The 12700-nt window shown below is 47.4% G+C and overlaps 2 protein-coding genes across 3 annotated transcripts; one reads left to right on the forward strand and one right to left on the reverse strand.

Annotated features, from left to right (window-relative positions):
* Positions 1 to 44: 44 nt before the first annotated feature.
* Positions 45 to 2670, forward strand: LOC119137077 (insulin-like growth factor-binding protein 1). Its single transcript, XM_037276094.1, has 4 exons — positions 45 to 1379; positions 1452 to 1582; positions 1649 to 1777; positions 1849 to 2670. Exons 1-4 carry the CDS (start codon positions 1037 to 1039, stop codon positions 1972 to 1974), a joined length of 729 nt encoding a protein of 242 aa, XP_037131989.1. The 5' UTR covers positions 45 to 1036; the 3' UTR covers positions 1975 to 2670.
* Positions 2671 to 3025: 355 nt separating this feature from the next.
* LOC119137076 (insulin-like growth factor-binding protein 3) lies at positions 3026 to 8977 on the reverse strand. 2 transcript variants are annotated; one of them, XM_037276092.1, is made up of 4 exons: positions 8393 to 8977; positions 7307 to 7560; positions 6024 to 6143; positions 3026 to 4436 (listed from the first exon to the last, which is right to left on the reverse strand). In XM_037276092.1, the coding sequence occupies exons 1-4, from the start codon at positions 8766 to 8768 to the stop codon at positions 4290 to 4292; spliced, it is 897 nt and encodes a 298-aa protein (XP_037131987.1). In that variant the 5' UTR covers positions 8769 to 8977; the 3' UTR covers positions 3026 to 4289. The 2 variants fall into 2 exon arrangements, with proteins under 2 accessions (XP_037131987.1, XP_037131988.1); XM_037276093.1 differs by having other exon boundaries at positions 3026 to 4406; positions 8393 to 8973.
* Between the last annotated feature and the right edge of the window lie 3723 nt (positions 8978 to 12700).

Here is a 12700-nt window from a genome sequence, read left to right on the forward strand (position 1 = left end):
CCCCCCCCCCCCTCATAAAAACGCCAACGACGGCCAAGTGTTGATTTTTTTTCACCCCCCTCTTCATTAAAAAAACAAATGAATGTTGATTACTTTAAACAGCATCGCATTTTTCTGTATGAATTAATTGCTAGGTTCAGATTACACACAGCGTAAATGAACGAATCAATTGAGATGAGAAAATTATTTCAGTATTGCAAATAAATTATTTGGTTTTTTTCCCCAATATGTGGCGTGTTTGTGTTAAATGTGTCAAGTGGGCTTTAGACAAAGCAATTGGGAAGAGGTTATCTTGATGCGTTTTGCAAATCGGGGTCAGCCATCATTCATTGGGTCAGTGGGTCCCGACATTCAGTGCCCAAAACCTGGCGGACCCAATTGAGAGGGAGCTCATCATGGGGCAGGTCAAAGTCAATGCTCTAATAAGATTTTGCCTTTTGGATAAAAAATTTTTTTTTAAAGTGAAGCCGACGCCTACCAATACTACACGGAAGGAAACGACCAATTACCGTCCGTTGTCTTCACACAAACATGTTATGACTCTGGCGACGTGATGCAATAAACGGGGTGCGTGTGTTTGTGTGTGTGGGTGCCTCATGTCCTTGTTTATCTCGCCTTCCTGATAAGATGAACCTTCACCAAAGAGGCTGCTGCAACAAAGCGGCTTGCGGTGTCAAAACAGCGCACCCGCAGCCAATCATGTTATTCCCTCCTTCATTGAAACATCTTCAAGGCACATGTTTTGCTAACCTCTTCAGTCAGCGATGACTAAAACGCCCCCTCCCCGCCACGCCACGCCAGCCCAGCTTGTTATGATGTCCAATCACCGCGTCCCAAAGTCAATATTGACCGCAGACCCCGTGAACCTTCAACCACGCACGTCAAGCGAGGTCAGCCTACTGTTTACCGCTGCTATGTCACAAATATTTTATATCTGTAGGCGGTCGGTCAATTATTAACACTAGTCGGAGGCCAGACGAATGCTTAAATACGAGCGCGCGGGGAGACGGGGACAGAAAAAGTGCAAAGCGTTGACATGTGTGGATTACACGCCAAGAAGATGCTGGTGACGGCCGTGGTTTTGGCAGCGGCGGTGGCGGCGGTCGGGTCATCCCCCGTGGTGGGCCCCGAGCCAATTCGCTGCGCCCCCTGCACGGAAGAGAAGCTGAGCGAGTGTCCCGCCGTGCCGAGCGGCTGCGGGCAGGTGCTCAGGGAGCCGGGCTGCGGCTGCTGCATGGCCTGCGCCCTAGAAAGGGGGAACGCCTGCGGGGTCCACACGGCCCACTGCGCCAGCGGACTGCGCTGCATGCCCAGGCCCGGCGAGGCCCGACCTCTCCACGCCCTCATCCGGGGCCAGGGGCTCTGCACCGAAGACCAAGGTAGCGTCGGCGCGGCGCGGCGTTTCCCTCGCAAAAGGCTTAACGCTAATTGAAGTCTTGATGTGTGTTCAGCGGAAGCTGAAGAGGAAGCAGACCGCAGCTCCTTGCAGGACATGCTGGGCTTGGCCAACCAAGAAGCCGCCGACACCCAGGAGAGCATCAAGGCCAAAGTGAACGCCATCAGGAACAAACTGCTGCAGCAGGTACAGTTCATATTCTCCCGAGAGGAAAAAGAACGAGCATTGACACGGACTTGATTTCCCGCTCAGGGGCCTTGTCACATTGAGCTGGGCGCCGCCTTGGACGCCATCGCCAGCTCACAGCAGAACCTTGGTGAGAAGTTCACCACCTTCTACCTCCCCAATTGCGACAAGCACGGCTTCTACAAAGCCAAGCAGGTAAGCCGCAAGCCCTCGTCGCATTCACTCGTCGCCTCCCTTCACCGCTTTGCTCTTTGTCTTTCTCCAAGTGCGAGTCATCTCTGGCGGGACCACCCGCTCGCTGCTGGTGCGTGTCGGCTTGGAACGGCAAGATCCTCCTCGGGACCGGCGACATCACCGGAGACTCGGAGTGCCACCAGGAAGTCACTCACTGAAGTAGGAAATGAGCCGCAAACACTCGCTCGCCCGTGAGGACACTTTGGTCCCTTCATGAAGAGTTGTAAATTATTTTATTTATTCACGGCAAGTCTCTTTTTTTTTCTTTTTTTTAAAAACTGTTTTCACATCTTTTTTTTGCTGTCTTCAATTGTAAATAGGGCAACACTGTATACATTTGTATTTCTGACTAAATAACTCCATTCCTCCAAAACCACAACCCTGTAACCACTGCCAAGCCCCATTTCAGGGCCTTTTTTTTTTTTTTTTTTTACAATTCATTCACATCAACACAGCGGCTCATTCATGCAACATGTTGACATTGTCTACACGCATCTTCATTTCCTCAATAGGGGATACTTAAAGTGCCGCAAGTATGTGTATGCTGGTCAAGCACAAACATATCAGAGCTCATCCAAGCTTCTACATTTGTCTACCTCTGCAGTTACCCTCCTTTTTTTTCTTATCCACAGCGTTACTGCTTTTTTTTGTCATTCTATCATTTATTCAAATATTTATTATGTAATATTGCAATGTTTATCCTTTTGTAATCGAGGACTCGTGTCCAGCAGTTACTGTATATTCTGTTATTTATGTATATATGTCAAATATCCAGTTCTGCGCAAAAGTTGTTTTTGCCAAAACAACATATGTATTATAGAATCAGAAAAGACATGATTAAAAAGTAGAAAGTATTTAGTGTGACCTCCATTTACACAACACATTTGTGTCACACACTGGAGTGAAAAAAAATCCCCGTGCGAATTTTTAGCTTCTGAAAAATATTTGACGAGAAAAAAAATGGCAGTTGTGTTCTGCTCTTCCAATGTGTGCGGCGTACACAAGAATCATATCGTCACCGACAATCATGAGGAAAAATCACTCTTCACACACCTCACGCCACAATACGATCCATAAGGATAATCTTTTAACGACATCCGATAATCAGGCCTCGGCGGACTTTGATCGGAAGGGGTGCTGGGAGTACGGCGCAAAGAAACAAAAGCCACAAAAGACACGAAAATACACGCCGTGTCTTTATTATTATTATTATTATTATTTATTCATCTCGAGCAGGCTTTGCTAAATGTTTTCAGCACATTTACAAAAGAATATGTCCTGTCTTGCCATAACATTAACAGAAACTGTACAGAAACCAATCGGGATGTATTAACTTAATACAAACATGAGTCAAACACTATTTTGGAAGAAATTGTGCGCTTGTTTGATTATTCAAATAGCAATTCGGGATGTTCGATACCACTTTTTTCCAGACCGATACCAGTGTGAGTATTTACTCTTTGAGTACTCACTGATGGAGGACCGGTACCTCTAGTACACAAGTGTCCAACTCTGGTCCTCGACGGCCACTGCCGCTCGTTTTAGATGTTTCCTTCCTCCAACACACCTGATAACGATCCTGATCATCTGAATTAGGTGTGCTGGCGGATGGAGACATTGAGAACATGCGGAATCGCCGCCCTAGCGGATCAAAGTTTGACATCTGTGCTTGTCCTTTTGACATAAAAAAATTTATTCAGCACAGACTTCTTTCTGATGATTCAGCGATGTGTCAAACTGCCACAGTACAGCGCCAACTACTGCTGAGGAGGACGTACTGTCATATAATATACTGTCATTTTTGCATGAACTCATTCAGTGGCAATGATATCAAAGATATTAACTGGGTTTGCAGTGAATGAGTTATAGGGCTGATATCAGCCCGATTCTGATACCCGGTATCAGTATTCACCAGTCCCTAAAGGCGATCCAATAGAAATGTACCCGTATCCCATTTCAGGCGCCTGACCAAAACGATGGCTCCTTGCAGTTCTTACCTTATGTTGATTGGATATTAGCGGTTAATTGTGCTGATTGCTGTGCTCACCAATCAATGTGGGCGGAATGCACTGGACTGGCTGACTCCCTGAGTAACTAACGCAAGCTTCCTTTTGGAGAATGAATGCAAATGCACTTTTGTGATTATTATTCAGGCCCAAGCACCGGACCATGCCAAGCGGAGGTGATGTTTATTTTTACCACATTGACTTATTTTAGGTGGCTTGGAAAACTCACTCACCCATTCGCCCTTTCAAAAGTCATTGCCGTGTAGCATTTCTCTCAACTGTGCCTTCCATCATCTTCTTTGTCACAAATGTTCATGAAGAATCCATCTTGTTCCTTGTACAAAAAGGTCCCGCAGATAGAGAGAGCAAACATCCACCTATCGGCTCTCTCCCGATATCCTCAGCGTCTGTGCTTGTTTACAGATCTTTAGCGCTCCCCCCCTCCCTGCAGAGTCCCTTTTGGGCTCCTACTGGCTCAAGTGCCGGGCGACTCCTCTCTCCTTCCCATCCAAACCTGGCAAGGGTTGCCCGTATTTGTCCACACACCAACAGAAGCCTCGCTTTCTGCCCTTGGATGGACGGCACTGCGAGTGAAGAGGAGGGACAAGGTGAAGCTAAATGTAAAAAAAAAAAACAACAACAAAAAAACGAGTTGAATGTGCAGCATTATGGCTAACGGGCCACTTTAGTCAATGGAGGAGAACGGCGATAGTTAAGAGGCATTAATGGGCAGATTGTGCTTGAGTGGACGCAGCCTTGGCCGTGCGCGCGGCCAAGGCTGTGGTATTTTCAGCAACTTTTATGGTCCACCTCCTGTTACACACACATATAGAGGCCTTAAAGGTAAACAGAAACCTGCTCAAATATTTGCTTAGGGACCTTCGTGAACAACTGAGAACCCAGATCTATTTTCAGGAGCCGGTGGCAGCACGAATCATCTGTTGCTGATTATACCCCACAGCTCCAAATTATGGGTACTACAAATGACTTACAGAGTCTGCGTGGAGCTACCCGAGGGCTGTTATTTTATTGCCAATTTTACTAAAGGTCAACCCCCCCCCCCCCTTGAGTAAAACACGCAGACCTTCGTTAGCGATCAGGGGTACTAGTTGAGCGTTTGCTAAGAATGGCGAAGCGTCACAACACGTTTGCTATTAACTCATTCAGTGCCATTATTAACTGGGTTTGCAGTGAATGAGTTAAGGAGCAACATCGATTACACGCACGTCCAATTTAGAGCCGACCGCACCCGTGGCTGGTGCGTGCGCGTTGCATACTGTTCTGCATCCACTGCACATAAATAAAGACAATGAGCCTGGCTGCTTATGAGATGATTGCAGGTCAAAGGAGAGCATGTCCATTAAGCAGGAGGCCGCCCGGGGCCGCCCTGTGTAATAAGAAAAGCGACGCAGCGGCGCCCTAAGTGCCTCCATATGAACACGTCAGAACCGCTCATTTATTACAACCCCGTTGTGGGCTGAGCTGCTGTGCGCAAGATGCACGAAAGGGGAGGGGAGGGGGCGGGGGCGAGGGCATGGCCGCCACTCTATTTCTGGGACCGCTTCTCAAAAGTCCAGCAATTATGGGGCGAGGACGCCGGCGGCCACCTTGACGTCTGTCTCGCTGGGAAGGTTCCCGAGCGTCGTCCCGGCCAGGCAACGCCGCTTGGGCTTGGGGCCTGCGGTCGCAGTCTCCAGTGCCAGTGGCTCGGGGTCTACCTCACTGGTGTGGCGGTGCAATGATGAGGCTCTAATAACTACCGATGAACACAGGAGGACAGATTCACGTCTATAATTGGACTGCAGGCGGCCCGCAGTTTGAGTCACTACGCTCGGCCTTTGAATCTCTATTAATGCAGCCTGCGAAAAAAAGAAGACGTTTGGGCTTGCGCTTTGAACATAATAAAGCTCTCAAGGGCTGTTTATGTTTTGAACGGAACTATTTCGGAGCCCCGAAAGCATGTTGTTGTTGCAACTTTGGCCTTAGCGCTTGCCGCAGAGAGCCACTGATTGGTTTGGCACCGTCGGGTGCCTTTCCTGATGTAACCAGACCGTTTTGGTGGGAGAATGTTCCCAAGGGGGTGTGCGCATGACGCATTTTTATTCCATTTTTATTCATCTCTTTAATCCAATAATCCGACGCATTTTTTTCATGTCAACGTAGCCACTGACAGCTGCACCCAAAGTGCTTCTGTTTCCTACCTGTTTTTTCTTATAAAAGCCCTTCTTGTCGCAGTTGGGGATGCGGAAACCTCGGGGGTTGAGGATGTCTGTAATCTTCAGGCTGCTGAGGATGCTCTCGATCTCTCGCCGGCAGGGACCCTGCGCACAACACAAAACGTAAGTAGTTTTTTGCTTAAATAGTTACTATGGTCATTTCATCCTAAAATGGACAACGGTTGTCTGTTCTTGTTCAGCTGTGGCTCAACTAAAACATTCACGACACTTAATTGATGCGAATGTGAACGGTTGTTTGTGCCGCGACCCTAAAAAGGACAAAAAGTGTTGCTATTCTTTGATCCACATCACAAAAATTCTTACGCAACTGATATGAGCCTGACTGGAGTCGTGAGTGGTTCACATTAGCGGCTGACATGGGAGACAGATTGATTCACACTTGTGATTAACTGTTGCCAGTCCAGGGTCAAATACGCCTTGCGGGTGCAGTGACTGTGATTCATGCCAAATTCTTCTTGGAGCTGACTTCCTAAATCAGAAGTGGGAAGGAACCATCAAATAACCTGGCTCCGATTGGGTTTACCGTCGAATCATTTGAGTCGTGGCTGCCTTAGCCAGGTGTGCTAGCTCGACGATGAGAAATTTGATTGGATATGTTTTCACTCTGGTACTCTGATCTGAGCGCCCCCTCAAACCTGCTCAAGTAGATGTGAACAAAGCCTTCCAAATCCATTTTAGGTCCGGCTAACTGCATAATTCAACTCCCTGTAATGTACGCCCTCAGTCGGCTGGGATAGGCCCCCTGACACAGCATATGGGAAATTGATGGATGGATGTGGGAAGGGGGAAGTAGGGGAAAGGAAGCTTGAAGGCAGAGCCAAAAAGCTCCAAGTACTCTGCTGCTGGCTAATTAAAGCGAGCACGCAGCCAAAGCCCAGTTTTCGTGTGCGTTCACGTCTCTGGCCAAAAGGAGGAGATGGAAATAGTAGCAGGGCTTCCCAACAGCCACTCAAGACGGCCAATCCATCATCGGTTGGCTCCCGGCGCTGCCGGCACGCGGACGCCTTGTGGTCAAACAACCGCCTGACCCGGGTCAGCCGCGGGGCCACGGTTCCCCGCCGCTCGCTGCCGTGCCATTCTGTTGGTCGCGGCGCCTGCCAACCTTCAGCACGCTTCCCCCAAAACATTTCATCACCCGCAGGAAGAGAAAAACACCAAAACACAGAGAGAGAGAAAGAGAGCAGAGGAGAGAAAAACATTCCAACTTGGTGATCCAGAGGAAGGAAACTACCGGTTGTGGTACTTACATACTCGGGCTCTGTTTTGATCTCCAGGGAGAAGTTCTGTTGGTCTGTCAGGAGTGGCCCGGGCACTTCCTCCATTTTAAAGCTTTTAATTCTCTTCTGCTGCTCCCGTCGTAAGATTTCAGCCTTGGCAGAGGGCAGAAAGGCGTTCAGCGGCGGTCTCGCGACTCCCGTGGCTCTGCCGCGTGCGCCCTGCTGCGTCTTATGTAGGACGCCGCCGGTCGAGTTGTGCTCCTCGTCTCGAGTCTCGATGGTCTCTGCCGGCGTTTGGAAAGAGCACGTGGTTGGTGGCTGTGCCGTGTTTCGGTTTCAGACTCAAGCGCACACATTCAAAAGTGTTAAGCTACAGTGGAAGTCAAGGCATATAAAAGTAGTGCTTTGGTGGATGAGCTGTCCATCATACAACCCATTTCTTTCCTCGCGGGAGCCTTGACACACCCTGGAGTGGTCGTGATGCACATATGGACAAACTGGCAAACTTCCTCATTAACATAAAAAATAATCTTAATAATCCACATTGATACTAAAGTACTTGAGTAATTGACACCCCCAAAAAATAGATTTTTTTTAACCTTTAGGAAAATCCCATTGAGATCTGCGGATCTCTTTTCCAACTTCGTCCCGGCCACACCACAACCCAAGTAAATAAATACAAATTCTACAATAAAACAACATGAGCTGACATTAAAACACGATTTTTATATAAATCAAACTCCCCAACTTACTTTTCCATCGCTCTTTTGCCACGAGGATAGCGCTAAACTATTACTTGTATCTAAATGAAGCACTCGCTTCCTTGGCACCACGTTCAGCAAGAAGCAGGAGATATAATCCGCCCAACATCTGCCAGTGTGCAAATCTTATATATTCCATGTTAAAACGACATTCTTACTTTGGCCGCTCACATTGAAGACCCTCTTGTTCCTCACCCCCAACACTTAATTAGAAGCCTATAAAGGTCCAGTATGAGCCATAAAGACAAGCCTGTGCTCATTTTGCGCTCCGTTCCAAAATCCTCAATGCACGCCAGTGTGCACGCATGCACGCCGCGAAAGCCAGCGTGAGTGAGTAATCAAGGTGCACGCATACCTGGCAGTTCATTGACAGGAGGCGTCGGGCTCTCCGCGAGCCGTCGAGCGCTGGTGGCGTTGGCGCACAGCCCGCGTCCCTCCAGAAGCGCTTGCAGAGGTCTGGTCTCGCCGGGCTGGTGCTGACAGGAGAGCCCGGCGCCGCATCTGCCCGTGTACACACCGCACGGCTGGCCGGAGCTGAGCGCGCACGTCAGGCAGCAGCCGCAGCCCGGCTCTCGGACCCTCTCGGCGCAGCCCTTGGGTAGAGGCTTGCAGGAGAGGCGCGCGCCGTCGTCGCACGGCTCGCACCTGATCACCGGGCCCAGCGCACCTGACCCGCGGCCAAAAGACAACATGACGAAAGTCGCGCAAAGTGCGCGCAAGCACGAATCCATGCTGGATGGAGTGTGTGGCCGAGGGGGAGTAGTCCTTGCCGCGGTGACTCGTTCTGCGCTCTCATTTACGTAAATCCACCGCACAAAACATCCCAATATATAGACCCAGTGTAGTCACTCCCCCCGGTGGAATTCCACTGATGAATTGCCTCCACTCCACTCCACTCTGCCATTTCCAATCACAGCAATGTACTTGACTGCAAATGACTATAAATATCCACACAAAATATCCAGTTTATACCTCCAAACCTATTAACTTCTCCATCTGCAACGAAAAATTGACATTGAAAATAAAATACATCACTCAAAAATAAAATACCTTTTAATGCTTGGTTCAGATCATGGATAGTTTGTGCGCATCGAGTGCCGCCTTGTGTTTTATTCCAGCCTATATAACCTTCAATTGGATAGTGCTCTTCCTTGCAATAATAGCCTGAGCATCTGACAGTTCCTGTACATGAAGCTGTACACAACTTTTCAATGAAACCACAAACTGTTGACTGTGGTTTTTTTTGCTGAATTAGAATTTGAACACTAAGGATAGCCAGCAAGCTGCTTAGGAGCTAGCCAACTGTTTGTGAACCACTGCATTAATGAAGCAGTGGTTTTTTTTTTTCTCTTTCAGTGCGAATGAAAACCGGTGAAATGCTGGGGATGGACAGCAAGAATATGCTGTTTTCCTTTTGAACACAAGAAACTGTGACATTTCTTCATTTTTCTGCATTCTTAATGGCAGCCATCCATTCAAACTAATCCAAACAAATTTTCCAAAAATGCCAATATTCATTATGTCTTTTCTGCAGGAGGCGGTTGGAAATGTCACCAAAAAAAAAAAAAAGAAAACCTCCAAAAATTGAGAACTACCCAAAAGTCCATTTATCGAACCTGGCAGTGGGCTGCGGGGGCACTGACCCCCACAACCCCCCCTTCTAGCTGCGCCAGTGGTTAGTTTGAGGGCCCCCAATTGGAAAAAGATTCCCCACCTCTTTCTGTCAAAAAAAGTGAGACATTCCAATTGAATTACGTCTGCGGTGATTACAGATCATAGCGGGACCACGTTAAAAATCAATCCAGCCGTCTCCAGTCTCCTTATAGGCTTATATCCAACCAGGCTTGGCACTCTGCCCGTCGTCTCGAACTCTTAACTCGGCAGCTCTACAGCAGAGAGTCCTTCTCACTGGAATGCTAAACATTTGTTTCATATTCAGGAAGAGAGCGGAGGGGGGGTGGCTGATTTTCCTCGCTCTCCTCCTCAGATGGGGGTCTTTTTTGAGCCACCTGCACATTTTCCGCATAGCAGCAGCCAATGTTGGCCGCTGCAGGAATGTCATCCCGCTGAGCAGCCACTCAATAAGGACCAAGTGTGAAGAATGCTGCAAGTACACACACACACACACACACACACACACACACACACACATATGCTCACACAGGATAGTACTGTACATTACATGTGTTCAACATGGGCTGCCGAGTTGGCACATTCTAATCTGGTGCAATTTGAAAAGTGTTTTCGAATCGTTTGGGCGGCGCTAGCCGGGCAGGTGTAGCTAAAAATAAACCTTGCTGCAGGGTGCGCGCCAGTCGTAATAAGCCACATATGTCCATGGCTGGTATAATACTCTCAAGTCAATAACGTCTTTATGTGGATTTCTTTCCCCCCCACTATACATTAAAGTGCTATTTCGCCCCAATTACATGCTAATGATGAACCCAGTAAGAGTCTTGCAGTCTGACCACGTTAAAATACGGCCACACTGTTTTAGGACTTATTTGTTGAGCAGATTGGCTCGGAAAAATATTCCACAAGATAATCACTCAGGATAAAACTGAAGAGACATCCAAAAGTGAGGCCTTGTGCAGCTTTGATTAGAAAGTGGCCATAATTGAAATTGGCTGTGACTCCTCCCACAACGGCGCACCCCTCCCTCTTAGATTTGATTTGGCTGTTATTGTAGTGACGGTAGGTAGAATTATTTGTTAGAATTTTCAACTAAACCACTGCTGTGTATTACATATAAAAAGCATGTTTGACAGAAAGCCAAAAGCCATCTGCCCCCTGAACTATTTTTATGACTTTTGGTGTTTTCCAGAAAATACCAAACGGTTCCTATCGTCCATTTTTCACGCCTTGAGAGCAGTCCGAAGCCCAAACTGTACAGATTGTTATTTTGGGATAATTACCTCAATTTGAACCCCTTTCCCCTCCGCAGTGTTTATGTCTATGAACACATACGTACTGTATATACTCTGTAGGTGTGTTTGGGCGAGACAGGAACGGGTGGAGCTGTTGAGGAATAAGTCTGTCGTACATATCACATTGCCAGTCGGGTGAGTTTCATGTTTTTCGCTTTTTCTCCCGCTGATCTTATCGCAGATGAACCGCATGCTAACGACTGATATAACGACTAATAATATAATCCGATAGGCTCATCATACCCGTGTAATCGGGATTGGGACAGTAATGGAGAACAGATACAACTGATGATGATTTCTTTTTTCTTTCAAACTCCACTAAATGAAAATGAAGGGGCTTTCAAATGATTCTGGTTTGCTCCAAATCCAACATTTCCAGATATTCCAAAGTTATTCAATCGGTAAATCTGTCAATTGCACATCTACCATATTGTAATTGTGCAGTAAAATCTTAAAGGGCTTTTACTGAAAAAAATAAAAACCCTGAAATTTGGACCAGTTTTTGAAAAGTACCACGCTTGGAATGAAAAAAAAAAAAAAAACATGTGCGCCCACACAGATTGTTATGAAACCGCTCATTTTGAGCCTTGTAAAAGTTTAGCCTTTATCTGCCCAGTCGGAAATCTGATTGGAGAAAGGCCAGCTTCTTATTTTGGGGGATTTCTAACACCTTGCCCTCCCCCCTCCGGGCGGTCTGAGGTTATAATTAGAAAGACGGAGGACGTCGGTAGACGAGCTAGCAAGGTCGGCCGTGACAGTTTACAGAGTGTCGGCTCTGAAATTGTGCACAGTCCCCCCCCCTTGCATGCCTCCCATGCAGACAATATGGCTTCCTATGTCTGCACTCGTCTGTCTGGCGCAGACTTTTTAACATGTTTTCACACATGCGCGTACATTTTCTCACATGTGTGAAGGAGGTCTGAGCGCTCTGTCAGTCATGCCGGAGCGGACGACAGAGAAACGCACAAAGTGCCTTTTCATTCACGCTTCATTTATTTTAGTCTGTTCACACTTCACGGCAACGAGCCGGGCTTTAAGTATACGCTCGGTGAAAAAGCAGCCGAAGCGAGCGGCCCGGGCCTTGTACTGTATCATTACAGACACGCCATTAGTCATTGTAAACAAAGACTCAATTAGGGTGGCGATATTCCAGAGCCTATTTATAAATGCCGTATTTGTTTTTGCGAGCGCCGGTGGTCTGCGGTTGTATAACGTGGTTTGATGAGAATATTGTCGAGAGCAAGCTATCACTGTCGAATGTCAATAGCGGTTTCGCGGAAGAGCTTGGAAGCAGCAATGGGCGGCCTGTGGGGCCAATATGTGGCCCTTGAGAGCATTTGATACAGACCATGTAATTTTAGAAAAAAAAAAAAAAGGTGTAAAAATTTGTGACACTGGTTAACTGCACATTTTAAACAGAATGAGCTTCATGTGCCCTAAACTAAAAACGTAAATGGGAGTTGGCCCGGTTGTTGCACGGGTCAATCCGAAAAAATGGCTGAGTAACAATAGACTGCCCCCTACATGTCAAAATTGGAACTGATTTCCACTGGAATAGATTTGATCCAATTTGGAGATGCATTTTCTCTGCTCATGTCACAAAGTTTCAGTTCGCTGACTCCAGTTCTCAGTCGCTCCATTGAACTCCCAGAAAGAAAAAAAGAAAAAAGTCAACCTTTTGTTCCCCTTGGAGGAAATTGTTGCCCCACGAAGGACGTATGCAAGCAAAAATGGGG

This window comes from Syngnathus acus, chromosome 17, assembly GCF_901709675.1.
Source record: "Syngnathus acus chromosome 17, fSynAcu1.2, whole genome shotgun sequence".
Lineage (NCBI taxonomy): Eukaryota > Metazoa > Chordata > Actinopteri > Syngnathiformes > Syngnathidae > Syngnathus > Syngnathus acus.